At 38.4% G+C, this 21,007-nt stretch overlaps 2 protein-coding genes and 1 non-coding gene across 3 annotated transcripts; 2 read left to right on the top strand and 1 right to left on the bottom strand.

The window, feature by feature from the left end:
- Window positions 1-4,755: 4,755 nt before the first annotated feature.
- On the top strand, window positions 4,756-4,829 carry trnat-agu. Its single transcript has one exon. It is a non-coding gene; the product is annotated as a tRNA-Thr (tRNA).
- A 1,156-nt stretch (window positions 4,830-5,985) lies between these two features.
- Window positions 5,986-13,356, bottom strand: sars2 (seryl-tRNA synthetase 2, mitochondrial). Its single transcript, XM_043258214.1, has 16 exons — window positions 13,056-13,356; window positions 12,838-12,933; window positions 11,853-11,882; window positions 11,531-11,671; window positions 11,295-11,349; window positions 11,071-11,134; window positions 10,881-10,986; window positions 9,115-9,162; window positions 8,837-8,945; window positions 8,593-8,638; window positions 8,398-8,485; window positions 8,043-8,155; window positions 7,735-7,828; window positions 7,499-7,591; window positions 7,263-7,328; window positions 5,986-7,163 (listed from the first exon to the last, which is right to left on the bottom strand). Exons 1-16 carry the CDS (start codon window positions 13,320-13,322, stop codon window positions 7,041-7,043), a joined length of 1,539 nt encoding a protein of 512 aa, XP_043114149.1. The 5' UTR covers window positions 13,323-13,356; the 3' UTR covers window positions 5,986-7,040.
- A 677-nt stretch (window positions 13,357-14,033) lies between these two features.
- si:dkey-260j18.2 (uncharacterized protein LOC325231 homolog) lies at window positions 14,034-20,926 on the top strand. The gene is made up of 5 exons (XM_043258582.1): window positions 14,034-14,530; window positions 15,504-15,657; window positions 16,075-16,153; window positions 17,313-17,540; window positions 17,627-20,926. The coding sequence occupies exons 1-5, from the start codon at window positions 14,528-14,530 to the stop codon at window positions 19,149-19,151; spliced, it is 1,989 nt and encodes a 662-aa protein (XP_043114517.1). The 5' UTR covers window positions 14,034-14,527; the 3' UTR covers window positions 19,152-20,926.
- Window positions 20,927-21,007: the final 81 nt, after the last annotated feature.

The raw sequence follows: 21,007 nt of genomic DNA, 5'->3' as shown, positions 1-21,007 counted from the left end.
GGCTTTGGTAGCTTTAGACCAAGAAGAGAACTTGGATAAGTGATCCACAAGATCTTTGCTTTCTGTGGTCTTTGTTTGTAATGTCTGAATTTTCTTTACTTCTGGGTCTCCTACTGGGAGATCCAGCACAACATCTGAGGTTGTTATTTCCTTTCCCACAAGAATGAGGGACCAGAGAACCAGTTAGATGAGAGCAGTTCATTTATTGTCCTTCCTCTAGAAGCAATGTCTGCTGGATTTTCATCCGTTGGGACATACAGCCATTGTTCAGGTTCTGTACTTTGACGTATTTTTTGAACTCTATTGGCTACAAACGTGTGAAAACGACGAGCGTCATTATTTATGTAACCCAAAACCACCTTTGAGTCAGTCCAAAAGAATTCGTCAACATTAGTGAGGTTAAGCTCTTCTCTGAGCATATTGCTCATCCTGACTGATACCACAGCTGCCGTTAACTCTAGTCTCGGTATAGTAATGATCTTTGAAGGAGAGACCCGGGCTTTGCCAATGAGAAAAGTGCAATGAATTTCATCATTCTCATTTATCATTCTCAGATAGGAACACTGACCGTAACCACAGGTACTTGCATCAGAGAAATGATGCATTTCGGTTTTCACAATCTTGCCGAATTCAGATGGTACATAACATCGTGGTATATTCACATTTCCCAAATTGACGAAGTCATTCTGCCATCTCTCCCACCGTGGGCTGAGAGCAGAGGAGAGCGGATCATCCCAGCCTGTACCTTGGCGACACATTTCTTGCAAAATCCTCTTGCCATTCAGAACGTACGAAGCTACAAAGCCCAAAGGATCATATATGGACGCAACAGTAGACAGTATACCACGGCGTGTTGTAGGTTGACCTTTAGTGGTATATGAAATTTAAAGCTGTCACTCTGTATGTTCCAATGGATGCCCAAAGCTCTTTCAAGCGGCATGTCATTGAAGGTGAGATCTTTTGTTTCAAAGTTTACAGCGCATTCTGATGCTGGTATATTCTGCAAAACAGTGTTGTTGTTTGATACAAACTTATGAAGTCTAAGACCACCCTTTGCACACAGCTCCCGTGCTTCCTTTGTCAACTGAATGGCCTCTTCTACTGTCTCTGCACTTGTAACTCCATCATCGACATAAAAATCTCTAATGATGAACTGAGCACCTAATGTGTGTGTTTGGCTGTGTTCATTGGCTAAGTATCTTAGTCCATAGTTCAAGCAAACCGGCGAAGACAGTGCACCAAACAGATGCACTTTCAATCGGTAATCTTGAAGTACTGAATTTGCATCTCCATCTTTCCACCACAAAAAGCGCAGATAATCCCGATCCTTTTCTTGGACATGGAACTGGTGGAACATTTTCTCAATGTCACAAGTTACTGCTATTGGATGTCTTCTGAACCTTACAAGGATTCCTGTGAGATTGTTTATCATGTCTGGTCCTGTTAGTAAATGTTCATTGAGGCTTGTACCTTTGAATTGTGCGGAACAGTCAAAGACTACCCGTAACTTATCTGGCTTCTTTGGATGGTAGATGCCATGATGGGGTATGTACCACTTTTCACCATCGGTTGCATCATCATCCACTGCTTCTACGTCACCTCTTTCAATGATGTCATTCATATAAGTAACATAGTCTGTTTTGTACTTCTCATTTTTACAGAACTTCTTGTTCAAATGATTGAGTCTGATGACTGCAAGCGCTCTGTTGTCAGGCAAGTATGGTCTCTGTTTAAATGAAAGAGGCATTTCATAATGTCCTTGAGCATTTTTCCTTATTCCTTCCTTGAGTTTATCTAGAAACATGATATCCTCTTGAGAGACTGTCCTTTCATTTGCTGTAACATCCTTAAAGTCTGACTCAAGTATCCGAACTGCATCCACAGGTGTCAAAGCTGGTATCTCCTTTGTAGCTATTCTGTGACAAACACTGAATCCAACCGATCCATTAATGCTTGGTGCTGAGCAGCCCACAATACTCCATCCTAAGTCTGTTAGAATAGCATATGGTTCCTCATCCTTACCTAGTATGACTTGCTTGGGAGCTAGCATTCTGGGGCAGTTGTAGCCGATCAGTAAACCTACTTCACAACTAAGAAGTGGTGGCATTTTGTCTGCAATTATCTTCAGATGACTCCAGTTCTCAGCTTTATCCTGTGTTGGTATGTGATCACGATTAACAGGTATACACTCCTTTGTATAAACTGGAGGAAGACTGATATGTACTGATGAATTGTAACCTCTGACACGAAGACCAGATACTCTTTTACTCTTAATGATCATGTTGTCTCCAATCATTGTGGTTAATTTGAGTTTCACTGGGTGACTGTCCGTTTGTAGCATATTACTAACTTCTTCATCAATGAAAGTAGTGTCACTCTGTGTGTCTAGTAAAGCATACACAAGCTGTTCAATGGATGGATTTTTAACTGACGACACCCATACCGGTACAATCATAGATGTAATGACTGACTGATCTTAACTGGTGATATTAAGTGACATAGCATTTGTAGTTTCACACTCAAGTGCATGTACATTGCTTACCATGGGCAATGGTCGTTCTCTGTTTCCGTCTTTGTCATAACTGTAATCATGAAGACATGTGGGATGTCGTAATTTGCATACATCACACGTGTGTCGCATTTACATTCCTTTGCACAGTGGTCTGGTTTTAAACACCCATAACAGAGTTTGTTATCTTTCACATAGGCCCTTCTGTCTTTTAAAGACCTCTCCATGAATTTTAGGCACTTATGAAGCTGATGTTTGTCATCTTCACACAACATGCACTGTGCTTTTAACTGTTCTTTAACTGCTGTTTGTCTGTCATTGTTTACAGTTGTTTCAGTCTTAAAGACAATTGCTTTGTTTCTTTTGATTTCCTTTGAGATCCTTCTGTCTTGAGGTAACTCACGAGAATGAAGAGCATGCAATGAAGTGATGGGATTACACATGATTTCTGCTTCTGCTGACATGAAATTGACAAAGTCATGAAAGCTTGGAAACTCCTTTCCATCCATGAGGGCTGTAGAGACCTGACGGTTCTATCTGGAAGCTGCCCAATCTGGAAGTTTCTGTATGAGCTTTTGGTTCTCTTCACAATCGTTTAATATTTCCAGACCTTTAACATGAGGTATGGCTTGCAAACAGGCATTAAGGAAGTCTGCAAATGTTCTCAGACTTTCTGCATCTTTGGATTGTATTTTCGGCCACTTGGAAAGTTTATCCCGAAACGCTCTTTGAATGACAAAGGGTTGGCCGTATCTTTGGTTTAGTTTGTCCCAAGCATCTTTATAGGCTTCTTCGTCATTTCGAAAAAAGGTGCCCTCAAGATATTTGTGTGCTGAGCCACTCACATACTTTTTTACATAATAGAGTTTATCAGCTGCTGGGATGCCCTTTCTATCTATTAATGACATAAATGACGCTTTCCAGTTTACAAACTGAATTGGGTCTCCGCTGAACACTGCGGGTTCAGGTATGGGTAACCTGTTAATGGCTATACTGTCCTGAACTGCTTGAGCAAGATGAGTTACTTCACTGAGAGGTGTTGACTGTACAACATTGCTTTGCTGATGTAACATTTTGTTTCTCTGCTCTTCTTGTTTATTCTGTGTTGACTCACTTCTTGTCTCTTGTTTTATTTCTTCATCATAGGATTTTACTCTGGCACGAGCAACTTCAATATCCTTTTCTACCTGCAGCCGTTCTAGCTCAAACTTTTGAGTTTCTAACTATCTTCTGAGTTGCTCTTCTAAGGTTCTTATTCTTTCCTTTTGTTGTCTTTCCGTTTCCATCATCTTGTATTCAACGTTAATTCAATGTTACGCAGCCTAAAGAATGTGCGAATCTGAGTTCTGTCCTCTATAAAGGGATAGCATGGTAAGGCAGAAGGCCAAAACCGTGTTGTCTGAAATTTTACGAACACAGAGGCTAGCTGGCCACCCTTAATATGTTGTAATTCAAACTCTTAACTGCTGGCCAAGAACGCCAGCCTGTACCAGTGGCTTAGCCGGTCAAAGCGCCTGTCTTGTAAACAGGAGATCCTAGGTTCGATTCTCAGCGGTGCCTTGTCTGCCTAAAGAATGTGAGAATCTGAGTTTGATCCCCTATACAGATATAGCAGGGGAGCCTGAGAGTGCTGTCGTTTTTTTTAACCGGACGACCTGATGGCTTGTCATCAGAGCGTGCTAAGCAAACTGCGCAAAGCAGAATGCAAGACCTTCACCTGGCTCAGCCAATGGGCTCTGTGGCGCAATGGATAGCACATTGGGCTTCTAGACTGCCCGTTGAGGCCATTCAAAGGTTGTGGGTTCGCGTCCCACCAGAGTCGTCTCTTTTGGCATTTCTCTAGGGCTACATGGCCAACAAACACAGAGGCTAGCTGGCCAACCTTATTCGGTTGTAATTCAAACTCTTAGCAGCTGGCTAAGAACGCCGGCCCATGCCAATGCAGGAGCGTTGAAAAACCTTTGAAACCTTTGTCTTGTAAACAGGAGATCCTGCGTTCGAATCCCAGCGGTGCCTTTGGGAAACCTTGTATGCCTAAAGAATGTGTTTTTCTGAGGTCGGACCGTGTATTAGTTGTTAAAGTGCCTGTCTTGTAAACAGGGGATCCCGGGAATGATTCCAAGCGGTACCTCTCTGCCACATAGTCTTTGGACAGCGGAGCCTGAGAGTTTTGTAAGTTTTTTAACCGGATGACCTGATGGCTTGTCATCAAAGCATGCTAAGTGAAGTGCACAAACGCTTGGCTTGGTGCCGTGGCTTAGTTGGTTAAAGCGCCTGTCTAGTAAACAGGAGATCCTGGGTTCGCCTCCCAGTGGTGCCTTTGGGATCCCTTGTCTGCCTAAAGAATGTGCGAATCTTAGTTCTGTCCTCTACAAAGCGATAGCATGGTATGGTAAGGCCAAAACCGTGTTGTCTGAAATTTTTCAAACACAGAAAATAACAAACACAGAGGCAAGCTGGCCACCCTTATTCAGTTGTAATTCAAACTCTTAGCTGCTGGCAAAGAACACCAGCCTGTGCCAGTGGCGCAGGGTGCCGTGGCTGCGTTGGTTAAAGTGCCTGTCTTGTAAACAGGAGATCCTGGGTTTGAATCCCAGCAATGCCTTTGGGATCTCTTGTCTGTCTAAAGAATGTGTGAATCTGACTTTGGTCCCCCATACAGGAATAGCAGGGTATGGTAAGGCAGCAGAGCAAAACCGTGCTGTCTGAACAATTTCAAGTCGTCCAGCTCTAAAAAAACCTTTCAAAAAGGCATTTCTCTAAAGCCACTTGGCCAACAAACACATAGGCTAGCTGGCCACCCTTATTCAGCTGTATTTTAAACTTTCAGCTGCTGACAAAGAACCCTGTCTTGTAAACAGGAGATCCTGGATTCGAATCCCAGCGGTGCCTTTGGTAGCCCTTGTCTCCTTAAAGGATGCGCTTTTCTGAGGTTGGAGTATATGCAGGAATATAGAGGTATGGCAAGGCAGTAGGTCATAACCATCTTGTCTGAGTTCTGAACCATTTCAAGCCATCCAGCTCTCTTTGGTGTGATCCTCTGAGTCTCTGCATCCTTTTAAAATAAAAATTATACATTAATGAGATATGTAAACGATGAGAAACAATGTGTACCTTCAATGCCCGCAAAAGAGCTGAAAAAGCTTCTTACTGATTCTGACTGCAACCCTGTGAGACACATCTGTATTTGTACCAAATACTCTCATTAGTGAAACTCTTACTAAGACGAGTTTGTTAAAGAAAGTGCAGCAGGCAAGGAGTCTAAAGAGACATATGGGAATCCTTGTAAATATTATTACCAGAGGACATAACAAAATGTTAACCAGGAACAAGTTCCTGTCTCTAGCCCAACATTTTAGACCATCAATACCTCACTGACTTTAAATGTGTTTTGGCTAAATGGAGGACATCAACAAATTAATAAACTTCTTTTAAACTTAAGTATAAAAGAAGCAAAAACTAAGAAACAAAGACCATTGAAAGAAGCCAGAGGTGAAGAATTTTATTAACATCATTAATCTCTTCCTCTCAGTCGTTACAAACTTGTGAATGCTTTGTTCATCTTTGGAACACAATTTTTTAAAAATAAAAACTGAGAGGCTTGTGACCCCATTAACTAACAAACTTGGCACTTTCAAGGTGCAGAAAGTATGAAAGACATCATCTGAATGTTCCATCTGCCATGGTTCAACCGTAATATTATGAAGCTACCATACTTTTTGTACGGAAAGAAAGTAAAAATAACAAGTTTATTCTGCACCATGAAGTCATATTGTTCTACCTTTTAACTCCAAAAGCAGTATTGGAGAACAGAACATAAGACTAAATCGTCCAACTGCTATGTCCGGATCTGTTCTTTCATTTTTATCTGCATATGCTGCTGATATCCCCTTCACATTCAGCCATTTCATTTCATCTTATGGCTAAATGCATCGTGTGTTTGCTCGGTTTGTGATCTTTGCAGCATAGCAGTCTAAAGAAATGTATTTATAGGCATCTCTATTGTCTTACCCAAATAAAATTATAACAAGAACCATTACTGCTAAGAAATAAATAACATACTGAGTAATTGTAACTGCTAAATACTAAAAACAAGAAATTGTTAAATACCATTTGATTCCCATCCCTGATGATCAAATTATCCATGCTGATATATGCCATGGCTATCCTAAATTTCACTGTTGACAGGTGTGGAAGCAGCACCGCACACTTAGGAGTAGATTGATCAAATAATTAGCATTCATGATAAATGGAGGGGAAAGAAATTAAATTATGATCTGTATTACTTTTTTTTGCTCCTGATGTCTTATGGCAGTGATAATTCACATACAGACAGGAACACCAAAAATTCAGAAACAAATTCTGAGATGTTACTGATGCCATTTTATTAAAAATCATAAATGTGGGTTTGGAAATTAAACATTTTATTTTATTAGATAGTTATGCCAAATACCTATATACATTGCATTCACCTTTGAGAATAAAGCAAACTCTGTACTTCCCTGGAGTCTGACATATTATCAAAAAGTTATTATGAGATATGACGCTTGGGTTGGTTTGGTCCTATATATTTAATTGGAGTGTATTTAGGTTTTTCTATCACTTCCAATCCAAGGTAGGGCTGCAAAACTTCGGGAACCAGGACTTTCCCTTCCTAATGGAAGGAAAAGGCGTCGGCAAAGTATACAATTAATAAAACAAAATGTCTAAAAGATGTTAAAAATACACAAGTTAAATTTACTTCAAATTCTACCTTTGTTTGGTGTGTTTCCAAAATCGCAATGACAGTACGTGGTACAGCACACGCTGTAGCATTAACCTACGGGGAGGAAAAAAAGAAAGGGTTTTTGACTGCTACAGCATTTTTTTGCTGAAATAATGGTTTTGATCTACTCCAAATCACCTTTTAACAGCCTGACAAATAGAATGAAAATATTGCAGACACAAAACCTAGCAGACCATATTATTAACATATAATCAGCTTCTTACCGTATGTGCATACTTAAGGTTTCTATCATTTCCCTCATAGAGAATGTTAAGGCGCCGACTCTGGTAGTCTGTGCAGTTTGAGGCACTGGAAATCTGGTAAAGGAAGTTGATATTCACCAAAAGGACTCAAAAGCAGACATGTATTTCTCTTTTTCCTAATTTTAGGTTATTTTTACAATTTAAAACATTACGATTAAATCAAAAAGTCAAGAGTCAATTTAAAGTATCATTTCAACCTCTCCAAAGCTGCCACGTCCCGGCATCCATGCCTCAATATCATATTTCCGGAAGGCAGGTGGCCCCAATTCTTGAGTGGGCATATCCAAGACTCTATGAGAGAAATTATTATTAAATTATTTATCAGCAATTGCATATAACTAAAATTTGTAGCAATGACTAGAATATTTAACAATAAATGATTTGTTCTTGGTGTGAACAGACATCAAAAACCACTGTTAGCTTAAAAGTCTTTCTGAGGAATGCTATACTTCTATAATAATAAGCTAAAAATTAAAGAGAATAATATCAATTAGTTACAACATGCCTGTAATGAAGTTTTAGGGAACAGAAAATCTCCTTCTGTAACGTGACAAATTCATCCAACAATTGGGAACTCTCCTCTCCCGTCTCATTCAAAGTCACACCAAACATTTCAACCTGCATGAATAAAAACATAGAAAACATAAAAAGTCTGTTCATGTTGCACAAAGTTCATAGTACTACATTTACACTCATTTTGATTGTGACATGCACAACTTTCAATCACAACAACTTTATATATATATATATATATATATATATATATATATATATATATATATATATATATATATATATATATATTTTTTTTTTGTATATCTAACACATTTTTTTAATGCTACCACCCGTTTTCCGATTACCTTGGTAAAATGGTGAACTCTGTAGAGCCCCCACGGCTCTCTTCCTGTATCTGTTTCAGCTCGATAGCATGTGCTACTACAGACTGTCCTAGAACAAAAAAGGTAATACTTTATCTTATGAATAATAATCCAATGAATGCATCAACAATGCAGCATTTAGGCAGTCATTTTCATCAATCAGGGATTTTTTTGTACCTGACAGGTAAATCATTCAGATTCACAGCATGATCCATGAAATAACCTGGAAGATAAAATAAAGGAAAATCTGTCCTTGCTCATTATCATTTTTAATAATCCTAATATTAAGGCTCATCATCATATTTTTAAACCTTGGTGCCTTCTGGTCTAGATTTCAGAATAAATATTAATAAATTGCATAATCAATTACATTTCATTTGTAAATATTATAAATTATACATATGATTAATGATCATATCACCTGCCACTCCCACTTCCCCAGTACCAGCAAGATTAAGGTCAGGAAAGCGTGAAGGGTCCAGAGAGTACACCTGTGATCTATGAGCATTAGGCTGCATCCCACAACCCTCCTAAACGACAATAGTGCAATGTCATGGAGATTCTTCATAGGCTGTCAATAAGTTGGCTAGTTTTGTAAACTTTATAGGAAATCATCTTTCAATGAAAAAAATTCATACAAAACTATGTGATAAAAAGGTTCATAAATCAAAATCATGGACTTCAAAAAGCGCTACTCACAAAAACCACAGATTTCAGAATGTCAGGAACAACCATGGGAATAAAGCCCTGAAAAAAATAGGAGAATTTCACTCAATATCCAAAAAGAAACTAAAATAGTGATATTAAGTCAATATTTATCAAAAAGACTCCAAACATCCCAACTGTAGTTTGATTGAAATTAATTGAGAAAACACATGATTAAATACAGAGTTCACACAAACATACACACAGATATAACGGTATCACTTAAAAAGCCATTTGTTTTCCAAAGAAAACAATTTTACCCATTTCAGAAACAAATTAAATTAAACAGCTGATTTTTAAAATATCTACTTTTTTTTTCATAGAGGCCTATGATTAGCCTCTGTTAGTCCTCTGCATCATTCTCCTGGTATTGCTGCTAATTGAGGCTAATTGATTATGAGAAAAGCCTTTTGCGACTGATTTGCGCAGCTGAGAACCATTGTACTAATGGAGCAAACGAGAGAGTGTGGCATTTCCTTAAGGTAGTTTAGTTTCTGAACATCAGCATTTTTTTGTTTACTTACAGGCTCAAAATGGCCAAAAGAAAGAACTTTCATTATAGACAGTTTGGGAGATGCTCTATGAAGCATGGGTGAAAATCTCATCAGATTACCTTCACAAATTGAAACCTAGAATGCTATGTAATTTCCCCCCATCATTTTTCACAAATTCATAATTTCTAATAAAATACTTATTTCTAACAAATGTCAGCATATCCTGTTCTTTTGCTATATTTCCTATAAAAAATTTGTTTGCTTTTACAAAAAAAAAAAAAAAAAAAAACATTTCTAAGTGATCTCAAATTACAAAATGTAATATCATGATATTTTCTGAGATTTTATCAGTAATGATAATTAGACAATATTTTCCTCATGGTGTGTTATTGCGCTGGTACCTTAAAACTGCCATAAGGAGCTGACTCCTAAAGTGTTTAATATTCTTTATAATTTATGTGGTTGTGAGTTCACACTGATAGAAATGAAAAGTTTTAACAGATTTTTACATTTTATGTCCATTTTACCTTTATAAGGCATTTTTTTAAGTGTCTATTGTCTTTTGAATACTGATATTTGAATTTATTTAAATAATTAAAACCACCAGTAGGTGGCTGTAATTCATTGTAAATAAATGAGCCGTGATGACTGAACCAAATCATTTAAATGAATGATTCATTCATTCAGGAAGAAAGAAAACACCATCATGTTGCTCAAAGATGCAAAATAATGCTGTGGTAACTAGGCTTTATGAAGTTGTATGAAAACATACACTTTCTGTCCCCGTGTCTTGGATTTGTGATTAATTTAAAAAGTCTATTTTCATTAGACTGAATCATTCAGTGAAAGAACATGCTCTAAATGTACGTGCGCACTAGTCTAGACTTAAAGGTATGATTCACCCAAAAAAGAAAATTACACCATAAACTACTAACCCCTTTCCCATCCTAGGTGTATATGACTATATTCATTCAGACAAAGTTTGAAAAAATATATATTTGATTCATGGAGCCGAGCTTCAAAATCATGACCACTATCCACCAGCTTTACCAAACTTGAAAGAACCATCTTTTTTTTTTTTTTTAATAAAATTCTGATTGTGTTCGTCTGAAAGAAGAAAGTCATAGACACCTAGGACGGCTTAGGCGTGAATATAAAACTGGGTCATTTTTGTTCTGTAATTAATGACAGAATTTTCATTTTGGGGAGAACTAACCCTTTATTTGCATTCACGGGTAAACTTTACTCCAAAAGATTAAAACATACTCGTTTCTGAAGCAGGTCCAGGGTATAATTCTGCAAGGCAAGCTGAAGCCTGGCCCCTAAACCTATCAAATAGTATGATCTGTGCCCTGACACATGGGCAAGCCGTCTAAGAGAAAAGAGATACAAAAGGACAAAATTAACAAAAATAAACTTTTAAATAAAATTACAGAGAAAAATAAAAAAAACTAACCTTTGTCTTATGATATCAAGACTCTCTCCAATTTGCAGATGGCCTTTTGGTTTGAAATCAAATTCTGTAGCGGACACATGACACTACATACAGTACATAGTGCAAAACATGAATGCATTTCAACATCAGCACAAGTAATGATTACCGCTACTAACTCATTTCTGCATTTCTGACCGAACAGTTTAAAGAGAGGCGTAATGCAGTTTACAGTCAAATAAATGTACCTCGTTTCTGACCGACCGATTCAACCACCCTTGCCTGGCTCTCGTCTCCGACGGGCTACGAGAAAAGAAAAACTTACATGACTGTTAAGTAAAAATACACTTTGAATGCGCACGTCTTTACATACCGTTGTTTGATGTATATCTGATAGCTGGATTTGGTTAGTTTAACAGTTTTTTTTTTTTTTTTTTTTTTAATCTGATATCTTGCTTCAAATACTACATAAAACGTCTCTTACCACACATGGATGTGTTCTGTTGGGCAACCTTAGGGCACGGCAGTAATGTTCTTTCTCCAGCTCACCCTTTTGCACATACAACAGACTCAGTTTCTCTCTGATCGCTCTACCCTCTTCCTTAGCGCTCGTGTACTCCTTAAGCTGTCAGGTACAAAACAGAGAAAGAAAAAGAGCATTTCAATGCATATCATGCGCGTGACGAAGCATCACTAAAATACAGTGAAGATTTTCACAGCTTTAAATCATATATGTTATTATATATTTTTATTCATTAAAATATCATATTTACTACTATTATATATCAAAGAAAGCTGGCACTTACACTGGCCAAAGTAGATTTGTCGTGTTCATCCTGAAAAGAAAAGCGGGGGAGGGAAAAAATGACCAAAAGCACATTGACAAACTGCGTTCAACATCAGGAGATTTAAAGCTAAAGACTTGGAATATTGGCTATTTTTAGGAGCTGTAAATAATCACCATTTCTTGTATTTTCCCCCAAATATTTCACATTTTAGCTAAACGGGATAGTTCACCCCAAAAAAACGAAAACACTTCATAAATACTGGTTATCAGCATTCTGCAAAATATATTCTTCTATGCTTAAAAAAATACATTCATACAGTCTAAGAGAAAATAATATTTTTTTGTCTGTATGTGCATTCTATCAGTGGCAAAAAAATAAAAAATACAGAAATGATTGCAAATAAGTATTTTTGTGTTATGTATTTTTTAAAAAAAAAAATCATTAATATATGATGTTTTTAATGAAGGGATTAGTGGAGAAGGACAAAAGTAATTGTTCCTAGAGATTGTCAATAGTTTCAGACAGTAAGGGGATGCATTTCCATATTCAAATAGGTTGCCGTCCATCGGACATTATGCTGTAAATGTAAGGGTTAGATTTTGATAGAGATGTTATGTCTTATCTGACACAAAAAGTGAGGTTTTGAAGTATGCAAGCAATATGAGCCACGCAAATGCATTATACATAGATTTAGATATATCAAGCTTATTCTTTTCTTCTGTATCTTCTCGATGTTTCAAAATAAATCTGGAGGAAACTGAATAGAAAAAACATTGACTAATGCCTTTTTCTATGGTCAAGTTCAGTAGTCCTGGAAAAAAAGTCCTGAAATAAAATATTTCAGTTAAGCATATCTATATAATTCGGGTGGGCATATTATGGGATGCAGAGGAATACCAAGGTGGATGAAGAAAAACTTTCTAATTTTTTGGGTGAACTGTCCCTTTAAATAGTCGTGCAAGTTTAGATGAATAACACATACTGCACAAATGTCTGCACTTACCACAAGAGCGCGGACTTTGACGCTGATCTTGTCCTTTTTCGCCTCCAAATCTGATATTTCTTGTTGCACCTTCTGTAGTTCCTTCCATACCGAGATCTGGACACACATAGCACATATGTTCCGATTACTTTCCCCCCACGTTCGCTATCTAAAAAAACACGAGTGCAATTCACGTAGCGGTACTGTTTGGATAAGTTACATTTAATGCAGCGTCTTACAATAAGTCCGACATCAGCTGCCCGCAGATCTCCTTTCCGATTCTCCACCTCCTGCTTCACCGCATCCGTCTCCTCGCACACACTCCTCATGTCCAGTTTGGGTTTGTGACTGTAACCTTCCAGCACGTGCTCGTACAGACTGCTCCTGACCGGTCGAGAGGAACTAGGTCGGCGGGACAGTCTAAACAGACTGCTGACATTGTGTCTCGAAGACGTTAGCAGATACAAAGAGCAAAACCGTGTAGCTGCCCTTACGGAGGACGCCATGCTGAACGGGTTGACAGTTTAACTGTACAGGAGCCGATGGGGGTCATTTCGTCTAAACGCGATTAGAAACAACAATAGTAATACTACTGCTAATAATACAAAAGAAATAAATATTTAAAATCAGTCATTCTGAACGCTTTTTACGCTTTGAAAGCAAGTTATGGATATTATGGCTACATTATTTTTATTATTATTATTATCATTATTATTATTATTATTTTGCATTATTTTCATCAGTTTACAAAGGACTTATATGGAAATCATCAATATTTAATTAATAACATTCTATTAATTAATATTCTATTATGGCTAGAGCTTTCTTCTGTTTTTACTTTTCATCACATCATGTAAAAGAAAGAAACTACACAACGTTAGAAATTTTTTCCAGGATACGGATATTATTTACCACAAGGACATATTTTTATTGCTAACAAAAACACGTCCATAAACAGTGTATTTTAGACAAAACATTCTATAAGATGAGTAAATATCAAGCCATAATGCCCCATACATACAAAACAATATTTTCAGCACTGATACAAAATAAACATTTACATATTTATTTGATAAAATCCAAATCTTCGTCGTAACGCATATAAACCGTTTTATATATATATATTTTTTTTAATGAATTTCTTTATTTTTGGATGTTTCACATTTAAGGTTCTGGGAAACGGAAGTAAATATCCTTCACATCCGGTAAATCGGCCAATGAGCAGAGCGGAAGTTTGGTGTGTTGTTCCGGCAAGTGACAGAATCCCTCAGCTCGCTTCGCCTCCAATCATGGAGCAATGTTGGCATCTGTGATCAGTAGTTGACATTACTGACCAAACAATCATTTGTTTCTCCCGGGACTACGTTTTTTATCTGGGCCTAACTGGATTACCAGCCTTTAATGATCTGCATGGAGCCGTGCTCGACAGTGTGGATGTATCAGGCGCGCGAGTGTATTTTTGTGCTGATATGCTAAGGATGGACAACACACCGTAATGAGCCGACCAATTTGCGCTGAAACTACCCAGGAAGGTCAAGGCGTTGTGAACGGGCCGAAGAGTATCAGGCCGTCTGTACCAATCTGGCGCCCTGAGAGCCTTGATGCACGAAATCGAACTCAAGACACCCCGAGAATTAAGAGGATACCCATCACCCAGATCTGTGCCGCTGGGCTCCACTCTCACACTTTCTGATAGAAACCCTCACCTCGCATGGTAATATAAATATTAAAAAAAGGAAATGATTTTAATGGATGAGGGTTTTATTCTCGGTTAGGCTGTGGAGGGCACATGTCGGATTCATATTTATATGCATACGGTGCATGAAGAATCGGGTTGTTCTGGCAGTCCCGTTACTAATATTTTTTTTATCAACAAATAGCCTGGCTTTTGGGAAATGTTGTGATGGGGGGGATAGCAAGGAATTGTTAAATAAAAATAATGCTCTGTCTAGAACCCTCACAGGAAAGTCTGAAAATGACTGAAGTGAGCATATTTTAGAAAATGTTATTGTTTCAATCGGTGTTATTGCTTATACATTATTTATTTTATTTTTTTGTTAATCTCAAAATGAGTTATAGGGATTTCCTTAATTATCTTTAAAATCCTCTATTTTTTACGTATATACATATGTACGCATGCATTCAGTATTTTATTGTATATACTAACATAGGCTTTCTACCTCAACTGTTCATTGATATATGATGTATTTGTTGAAAAGTAACATCTGTAGGAGGTAGAGTTAGACTCTGTAAGGCACTCAAAATGCAAGACCTAAGATAAATTATGAATACTGGCCTTCTCTTTCTGTCACACAGAATAATTTAATATTTTTGCCCTCCCTCTGATGTATTAAATCTAGTCTGCGAATATTGTAAGAAACAACTTTCAAATAATGTCTCTTTCTGTGGTCAAGGTCAGTAGGCCTGGGAAAAAGTCTACCGATCATTTTATCACAATCATCTTCGAAAATGTTGTATGGTTTTATGGCGAGTCATTTTTGTAGACTATTTTATTTAATTTTTTTTTAGACAAATACATTTAATTTATAATTTTACCCCTGAGTGGCCTGTCTTTAATTCTACAGTTGAATTTCCAGCATGACATAAATGTGTAGTTCGGCTTTAGAAGCTATAAATGTGACCACGACGTTTTATAAATGATGTATTTTTAAATTACCTTGCCACAGATGAATACTGTGAGAAGTGGTGCGGTTACCTGGCGACCACAGCCATGGCAGGATGCAGATAGAGGTGGTGGAGAGCCTCTCTCGGATAGCGACTCGGAGGAAGAGGATTTTCCTGATGACTACTCGACTCCTTTGGGGGAATATGTAACTCAGGGTGAGACGATGGTTATAGATTTGAACACCGATTGTATGCCGTTATTGCAGAATTCTGTATTGTGTAATGCACACAGTAAGAAATGTCTTATTTCATTTGAAATTTCTCGTAACAATTTTGCTTTATTGCTCTTTATATGTCTCGAATAACAGCAGCAGATGCATTAAGGTCCATAAGATTAATTTAAACCCGGAAATAAAGTAAATGTGTAATTTATTTATTACAAATTTCTCCTTTAGACCCCACAGATTCAGTTCTGCTGTAATGAGTAAACTTTTCAGTGCTTCAAAAACAAAACAAAAAATCAAACACCATTATCATGATCAAGTTGAGCAATGTAACCGTGATTAGAACATAGATCAATCATTTAGCCATCTTTATATCAGCTTTGTTGTCTTTCTTTGTAATCTCATTCAGGGTTAAAACAGCTGCTTGATGCTCAGCAGTTGTGTGATGTCACTCTTGTGGTGGAGGGGAAAAAGTTTATGTGTCACAGGTACCTTTCTTACTTTCAGCTTTGAAGATTGTCTGGTTGTATTATTGTACATAATGTTTTTTTTCGAAACTTGAATAATTTACAAAAAAGGCACGCGATCTAATGTACCCAGCTATTAAACTGCTTGATGAATTTTGTATAGTGAAAAGGATTATATGTATTTCAGCATAACGAATGGAATAGAGGACCCTTCGGTCAGTAACATGCTTTTCAACAAATTGCTTTTATTCAGTCAAGGATAGATTAAATTGATCAAAAGTGACAGTAAAGATGTTGTTTGACATTGATGTTACAAAAGACTTTTAATTAATTTCAAATAAACACTGTTCTTTTGAGTTTTCTATTGATAAAAATTTATTTGCAAAACTGTTTTCAACATTGTTGATATAAAAGTGTTTCTTAAGCAGCAAATCAGCCGATTTAAATGCTTTCTAAAGGATCACGTGACGCTAAAGGCTGGAGTGATGGCTGATAAAAATTAAGCTTTGCCATCACAGCAATAAATCATATTTAGAAATATTTTCTATTACTTGTTATTTATGGAAAATTAAAGTTTCTACATTATATTTAGTATAAGCTTATCAGTGGTGACTTTAGTGGATGTCCATACGGCAAAAATGTACTGTAAAATCAAGCAGCTAGTAAAGGTTGTAGTAAAGGCTCTTTAATCTAGACCTAAACAGAGAGAGTATGTCTGAAGGATAGGAAGGATATTCCAGAGTTTGGGAGCCAAATGTGGAAAAAGCTCTACCTCCTTTAATGAACATCCTACGATCTACCTAGAGTCCAGAGTTTTTGGACCTCTGGGAGCTGGTTGGAATGTAGGGTGATTTAAAAAGAGTAGTTAGGTACGCGGGAGCTAAACTATTTAGGGCCTTAAAAATAAGTAGTAGTATTTTGTAACTGATATGAACCTTAATATGTAGCAAGGGCAAAGAATGTCAAAATGTCATATTTTCTTGGCCTGGTAAGGACTCTAGCAGCTGCTTGTCACATATCACAAAATGTTTTACTGTATTTTTATTCAAATAAATGCATCCTTTGTGAGCATAGCATAATGTTACATACCATAAAAAAATCTTACCAATCTAAAACTTTGAAATGGTAGTGGACATATGAAACTCTCCTGTTTTGACATGTGCTGTTTTTCTTTTTTCAGAGTTCTTTTAGCAGCAGTCAGTCCGTATTTCCGTGCCATGTTTACCAGCCCTCTCGTAGAGTCCCGACTAACTGAGATCCGACTTGAAGAGGTGACTCCTTCTGTTATGGAGACAGTTATCCATTTTGTGTATACGGGAGAAGCAGGTCTTAGTCTTGACACGGCAGAAGACTTGTTTGTAGCCGCCAATCGTCTTCAAGTGATGCCCTTGCAGGACCTTTGCTCTAGGTAAAATTTAGATGCGATCCTATTGTAATCGTTCTACTTTGCATCATGTCTTGCTGATGCTCACGTGTTATTTCCCTGTTTGTTAGATTCCTTTTTGAACACCTGTCTGTGGAGAATTGCCTGGGCATGTACTCTCTGGCTCGTTCACATCATGACCAGCTGCTTCTTCGAGCTTCTTTGAGACTGGTGGGCCAGCATTTCCCTCGAGTGGCCCGGCAGCGGGATTTCCTCCTGTTGGACCCGGGAACTCTTGGCAGCTTGTTGGAATCGGATCGATTGGGTGTGGAGTCTGAGACTGAAGTGTACGATGCAGCGAGGCGCTGGGCAGAATACCAGCCGGCTGATCGTTACAGTCACATGCCCAATTTGTTACGCCATTTACGCCCCGGCCTTTTCGGCCCTGAAGAGAGCCACCGAATGAACCAAGAACTTGGACCTCGAACGAGTACCGAGGGCATGGGGGGACCCTTGAGGCCTCGAGAAGGCATGTTTGAGAAGAAAATAGTCTGTGTAGACCTTAAGCCGAGGGAGGATGAGTCTCTACAGGAAAGGGACTTCACGGTGGACTGCTTTGACCCTCGCACGGGAAAGTGGGAGAAGCTGGCAGCCTTGGGCTCGTTGCTTTGTCCCGGCTGCACTGCTGTCGGAGGCCGACTGTTTGTGGCGGGAGGCATCCTGCGGAGTTCCGAGGTCTCCTCAGCGCTTCACGAGTACGACGTCGTGCTAAACCGTTGGATTGTACAGCCATTGATGGCTGAACCGCGCGCGATGTTGGGTCTTCTTGGCTGCGGAGGTTTTTTATACGCTCTCGGTGGCTGTAACCGAGCAGCCTTTCTGGACACATCTGAAAAATTTGACCTTAACACGCTGACCTGGGCATCAGGACCTCGTTTGCCATTGCCGTTGCGCTCTTTTGCTTGCGCTGCCCTCCGTTGTCGTCTTTACTTGCTTGGTGGCACCACACTGGAGCAGAGCAGGGCCGTGGTGCATGCTGGCGTGCTAATATACCACACGGTTACAAACACCTGGAGCCGTGTTGCCCTAGACTCTGGCGCCACCTGTCTGGCTGGAGGCGTGGCAGTGCGTGGCGGCGTTTGCGCCATTGGTGGTTACTTGCGTGATGCCGCCAAGTTTCTCAATGGCAACTACACCCAAGCTGAACCACTAGATGCCACAGGACGTGTGTTGTTCTTCCGAGAAGGAAGAGGATCTGGAGTGGAGAGGGAGGTGGCGGTCGGAGTGGAGCGTGGGGGTGGCGGAAGCGACCGCGCACCTAGTCCGGTGGTTTTTCCTGGCCTGCCGAGGCGGATTGCTGCTGGAGGTGTGGCTAGATGGAAACGCAGGATATATGTGTTGGGTGGTGAAAATGGTTCGAGATTTTATGATAGCGTCTACTGCTGGAAACCCGGCTGGCGAAGCTGGGTCCAAAGACGGGAGAAATTGCCCGGGGAAACAGGAGGAGTTAGCCAGTTTGGATGTACCACCTTGAAGTTTCCAAAAAAACACATTTTAGCACGTCTTCGTGCTGCTCAACAGAAACGGGGAAAGGAGAAACGACCGACCCGGTCATGCAGAGTCATGCGGATCGACAGGACAAGTCAGGAAGTGTGATTTTTGTTTTTTTTTTTTTTTTTTTTTTTCACCCTCCCTCCCCCAATGAGACACATGGGCATTTTGGAAACATTTATGCACCTACTTTTACATCTCTACTCTCGGTTGATGTCTAGATGTTTTAAAATTCATTATTTTATTTCTGCAAGCTGAACGCAAGTTTTGGTTTACTAAGTATTGACAGAAAACGTATGTAATGTTTGGATATGATTTCAGAATGTTTTGCTCTTGATAAAAATAATAATTCTTCACAGATGCCCAAATTTCATCTTAGAATTGGTATCATCGTGGAGAAAACAATTTACACACATGCTTAACTCATCGAGGAACAAAAGTCATTGATGTTTATTTGAAGCAGAATTTTCGTGTTGCTTTGAGGCTGAATGTAGTCTTACACACATTAGAACATATTGCTACCATAACAGTAGCTGTTACTACTGTAAATCATAGCTTAATATGGGATCTCCTGTAATCAGAGTAAGAAGCTTCAAATCTTTCTCTTTTTTTCCGATGCCAGTGGTTTCAAATGACACTTATGTTAAACTGCTGCAACTTCATCCAGGTTTTCCATCAACTAGCATCCACTATGCTCTATCCCAAAATTTGCATTAAAATGCTGGATGGAAAAACCATCATGTGAATGAAATTTGCATAATGTGCTTAATAAATTTATACACTTCATTTGAGGTGGATTTTTTTTTTGTATTATTATTATTATTATTATTATTATTATTATTATTATTTTTGGTTAGGAAACATGCATAAGCTACCACGGAAATACATTTACTTAGAGAAGAAAAAACTTTGGTCTAGCCGGTCTGAAATTTTAACTCGCAGATTATTGCTAGCACACATGATGTTTGTAAGAGTGTTATATCTGCGCACTCTAAACCACATGTAATTTATTACATTTAATAAAGGAGCAGATTTCCCATTGACTACAATTTCCATTTCTTTTCTTTTTTTTTTTCTATTGAATATATGGTGCAAATAGTTTTTGCACTATGCCGTTTTGTCTAATGCAATCATAGACCCCGGATGATAACCGCTGATGAACAACGTTATATAATTCTAAATGATGTGGCTATTCAGATTTAATGTTGCAAACCCTACTGTATTTTAAATGACTTGTTATTCCCAAATGCATTTACTGTCCTGAATTCCTTGCTTATTTGATACAGGAATCTCAAGATATCAAATGAAAAAGAAACACTTTCTCTTTTACTGCAATTTCTGTCTTTTGATCTCACATTACCGGACTAGCATTGAACAATAACTCAACAAAACGTGAGTCTTAACATTAACCCGATCCATGTTATAGTATCTTGTGCGGTTTTTGTGGTGTCCACTTGAAGTCGGACATCTCTGGAAGAGTTAATGATGACATAGTGATTGATTTTCTGCACATCGTTGTAACGCACTGTTCAGCTTGCCCTCAATGAAGTGGATCAGTATACGTATCTGTAGTGATTTAATGGCACCTTTTTCGGGTTTAGCCGGTCATCATCTCATCTGAAATGTTTTAAAGCATAGACGCGCAATAGAAACCAAATGACTGCTTTTTGTACGATCGATTTCATTTTGTTTTAGTTTTCTAAGTTATTGTAAATTTGTCTTACAGTAACATTTTCGCAGAGACAAAGAGACTCTGTACTTTCATCTGATGTCAAACAGGTCTGTTTGTTTTTGAAGACCTACAGTTGTCAAATATTGAACATTGTTTGAATGGAAAGTCTGTGCTCTGGTTTGCATTAAATAAATTGAACGGAAGTCGCTTTGTTGCTTGTCCTGGGAATGTAAGCGAGTCGTTGTTGCGTTTTGAAAGCAGCGAAGTAGTTATAATGTCATACACCAAA

This window comes from Puntigrus tetrazona, chromosome 15 (assembly GCF_018831695.1).
Source record: "Puntigrus tetrazona isolate hp1 chromosome 15, ASM1883169v1, whole genome shotgun sequence".
NCBI lineage: Eukaryota > Metazoa > Chordata > Actinopteri > Cypriniformes > Cyprinidae > Puntigrus > Puntigrus tetrazona.
This window is presented reverse-complemented; position numbering and strand designations above follow the sequence as displayed.

Excerpts from the sequence above, each read along its gene's own strand:
- si:dkey-260j18.2 (XM_043258582.1), top strand. Across the intron at positions 15,658-16,074 it reads GGGGGAATATGTAACTCAGG|GGTTAAAACAGCTGCTTGAT; the intron begins GTGAGACGATGG and ends AATCTCATTCAG. Across the intron at positions 17,541-17,626 it reads TTGCAGGACCTTTGCTCTAG|ATTCCTTTTTGAACACCTGT; the intron begins GTAAAATTTAGA and ends CCTGTTTGTTAG.
- sars2 (XM_043258214.1), bottom strand. The coding sequence starts at position 13,322 with ATGGCGTCCTCCGTAAGGGCAGCTACACGGTTTTGCTCTTTGTATCTG. Across the intron at positions 11,350-11,530 it reads ACAGAACACATCCATGTGTG|CCCGTCGGAGACGAGAGCCA; the intron begins GTAAGAGACGTT and ends CTTTTCTCGTAG. Across the intron at positions 8,639-8,836 it reads TGGGGAAGTGGGAGTGGCAG|GTTATTTCATGGATCATGCT; the intron begins GTGATATGATCA and ends TTTATCTTCCAG.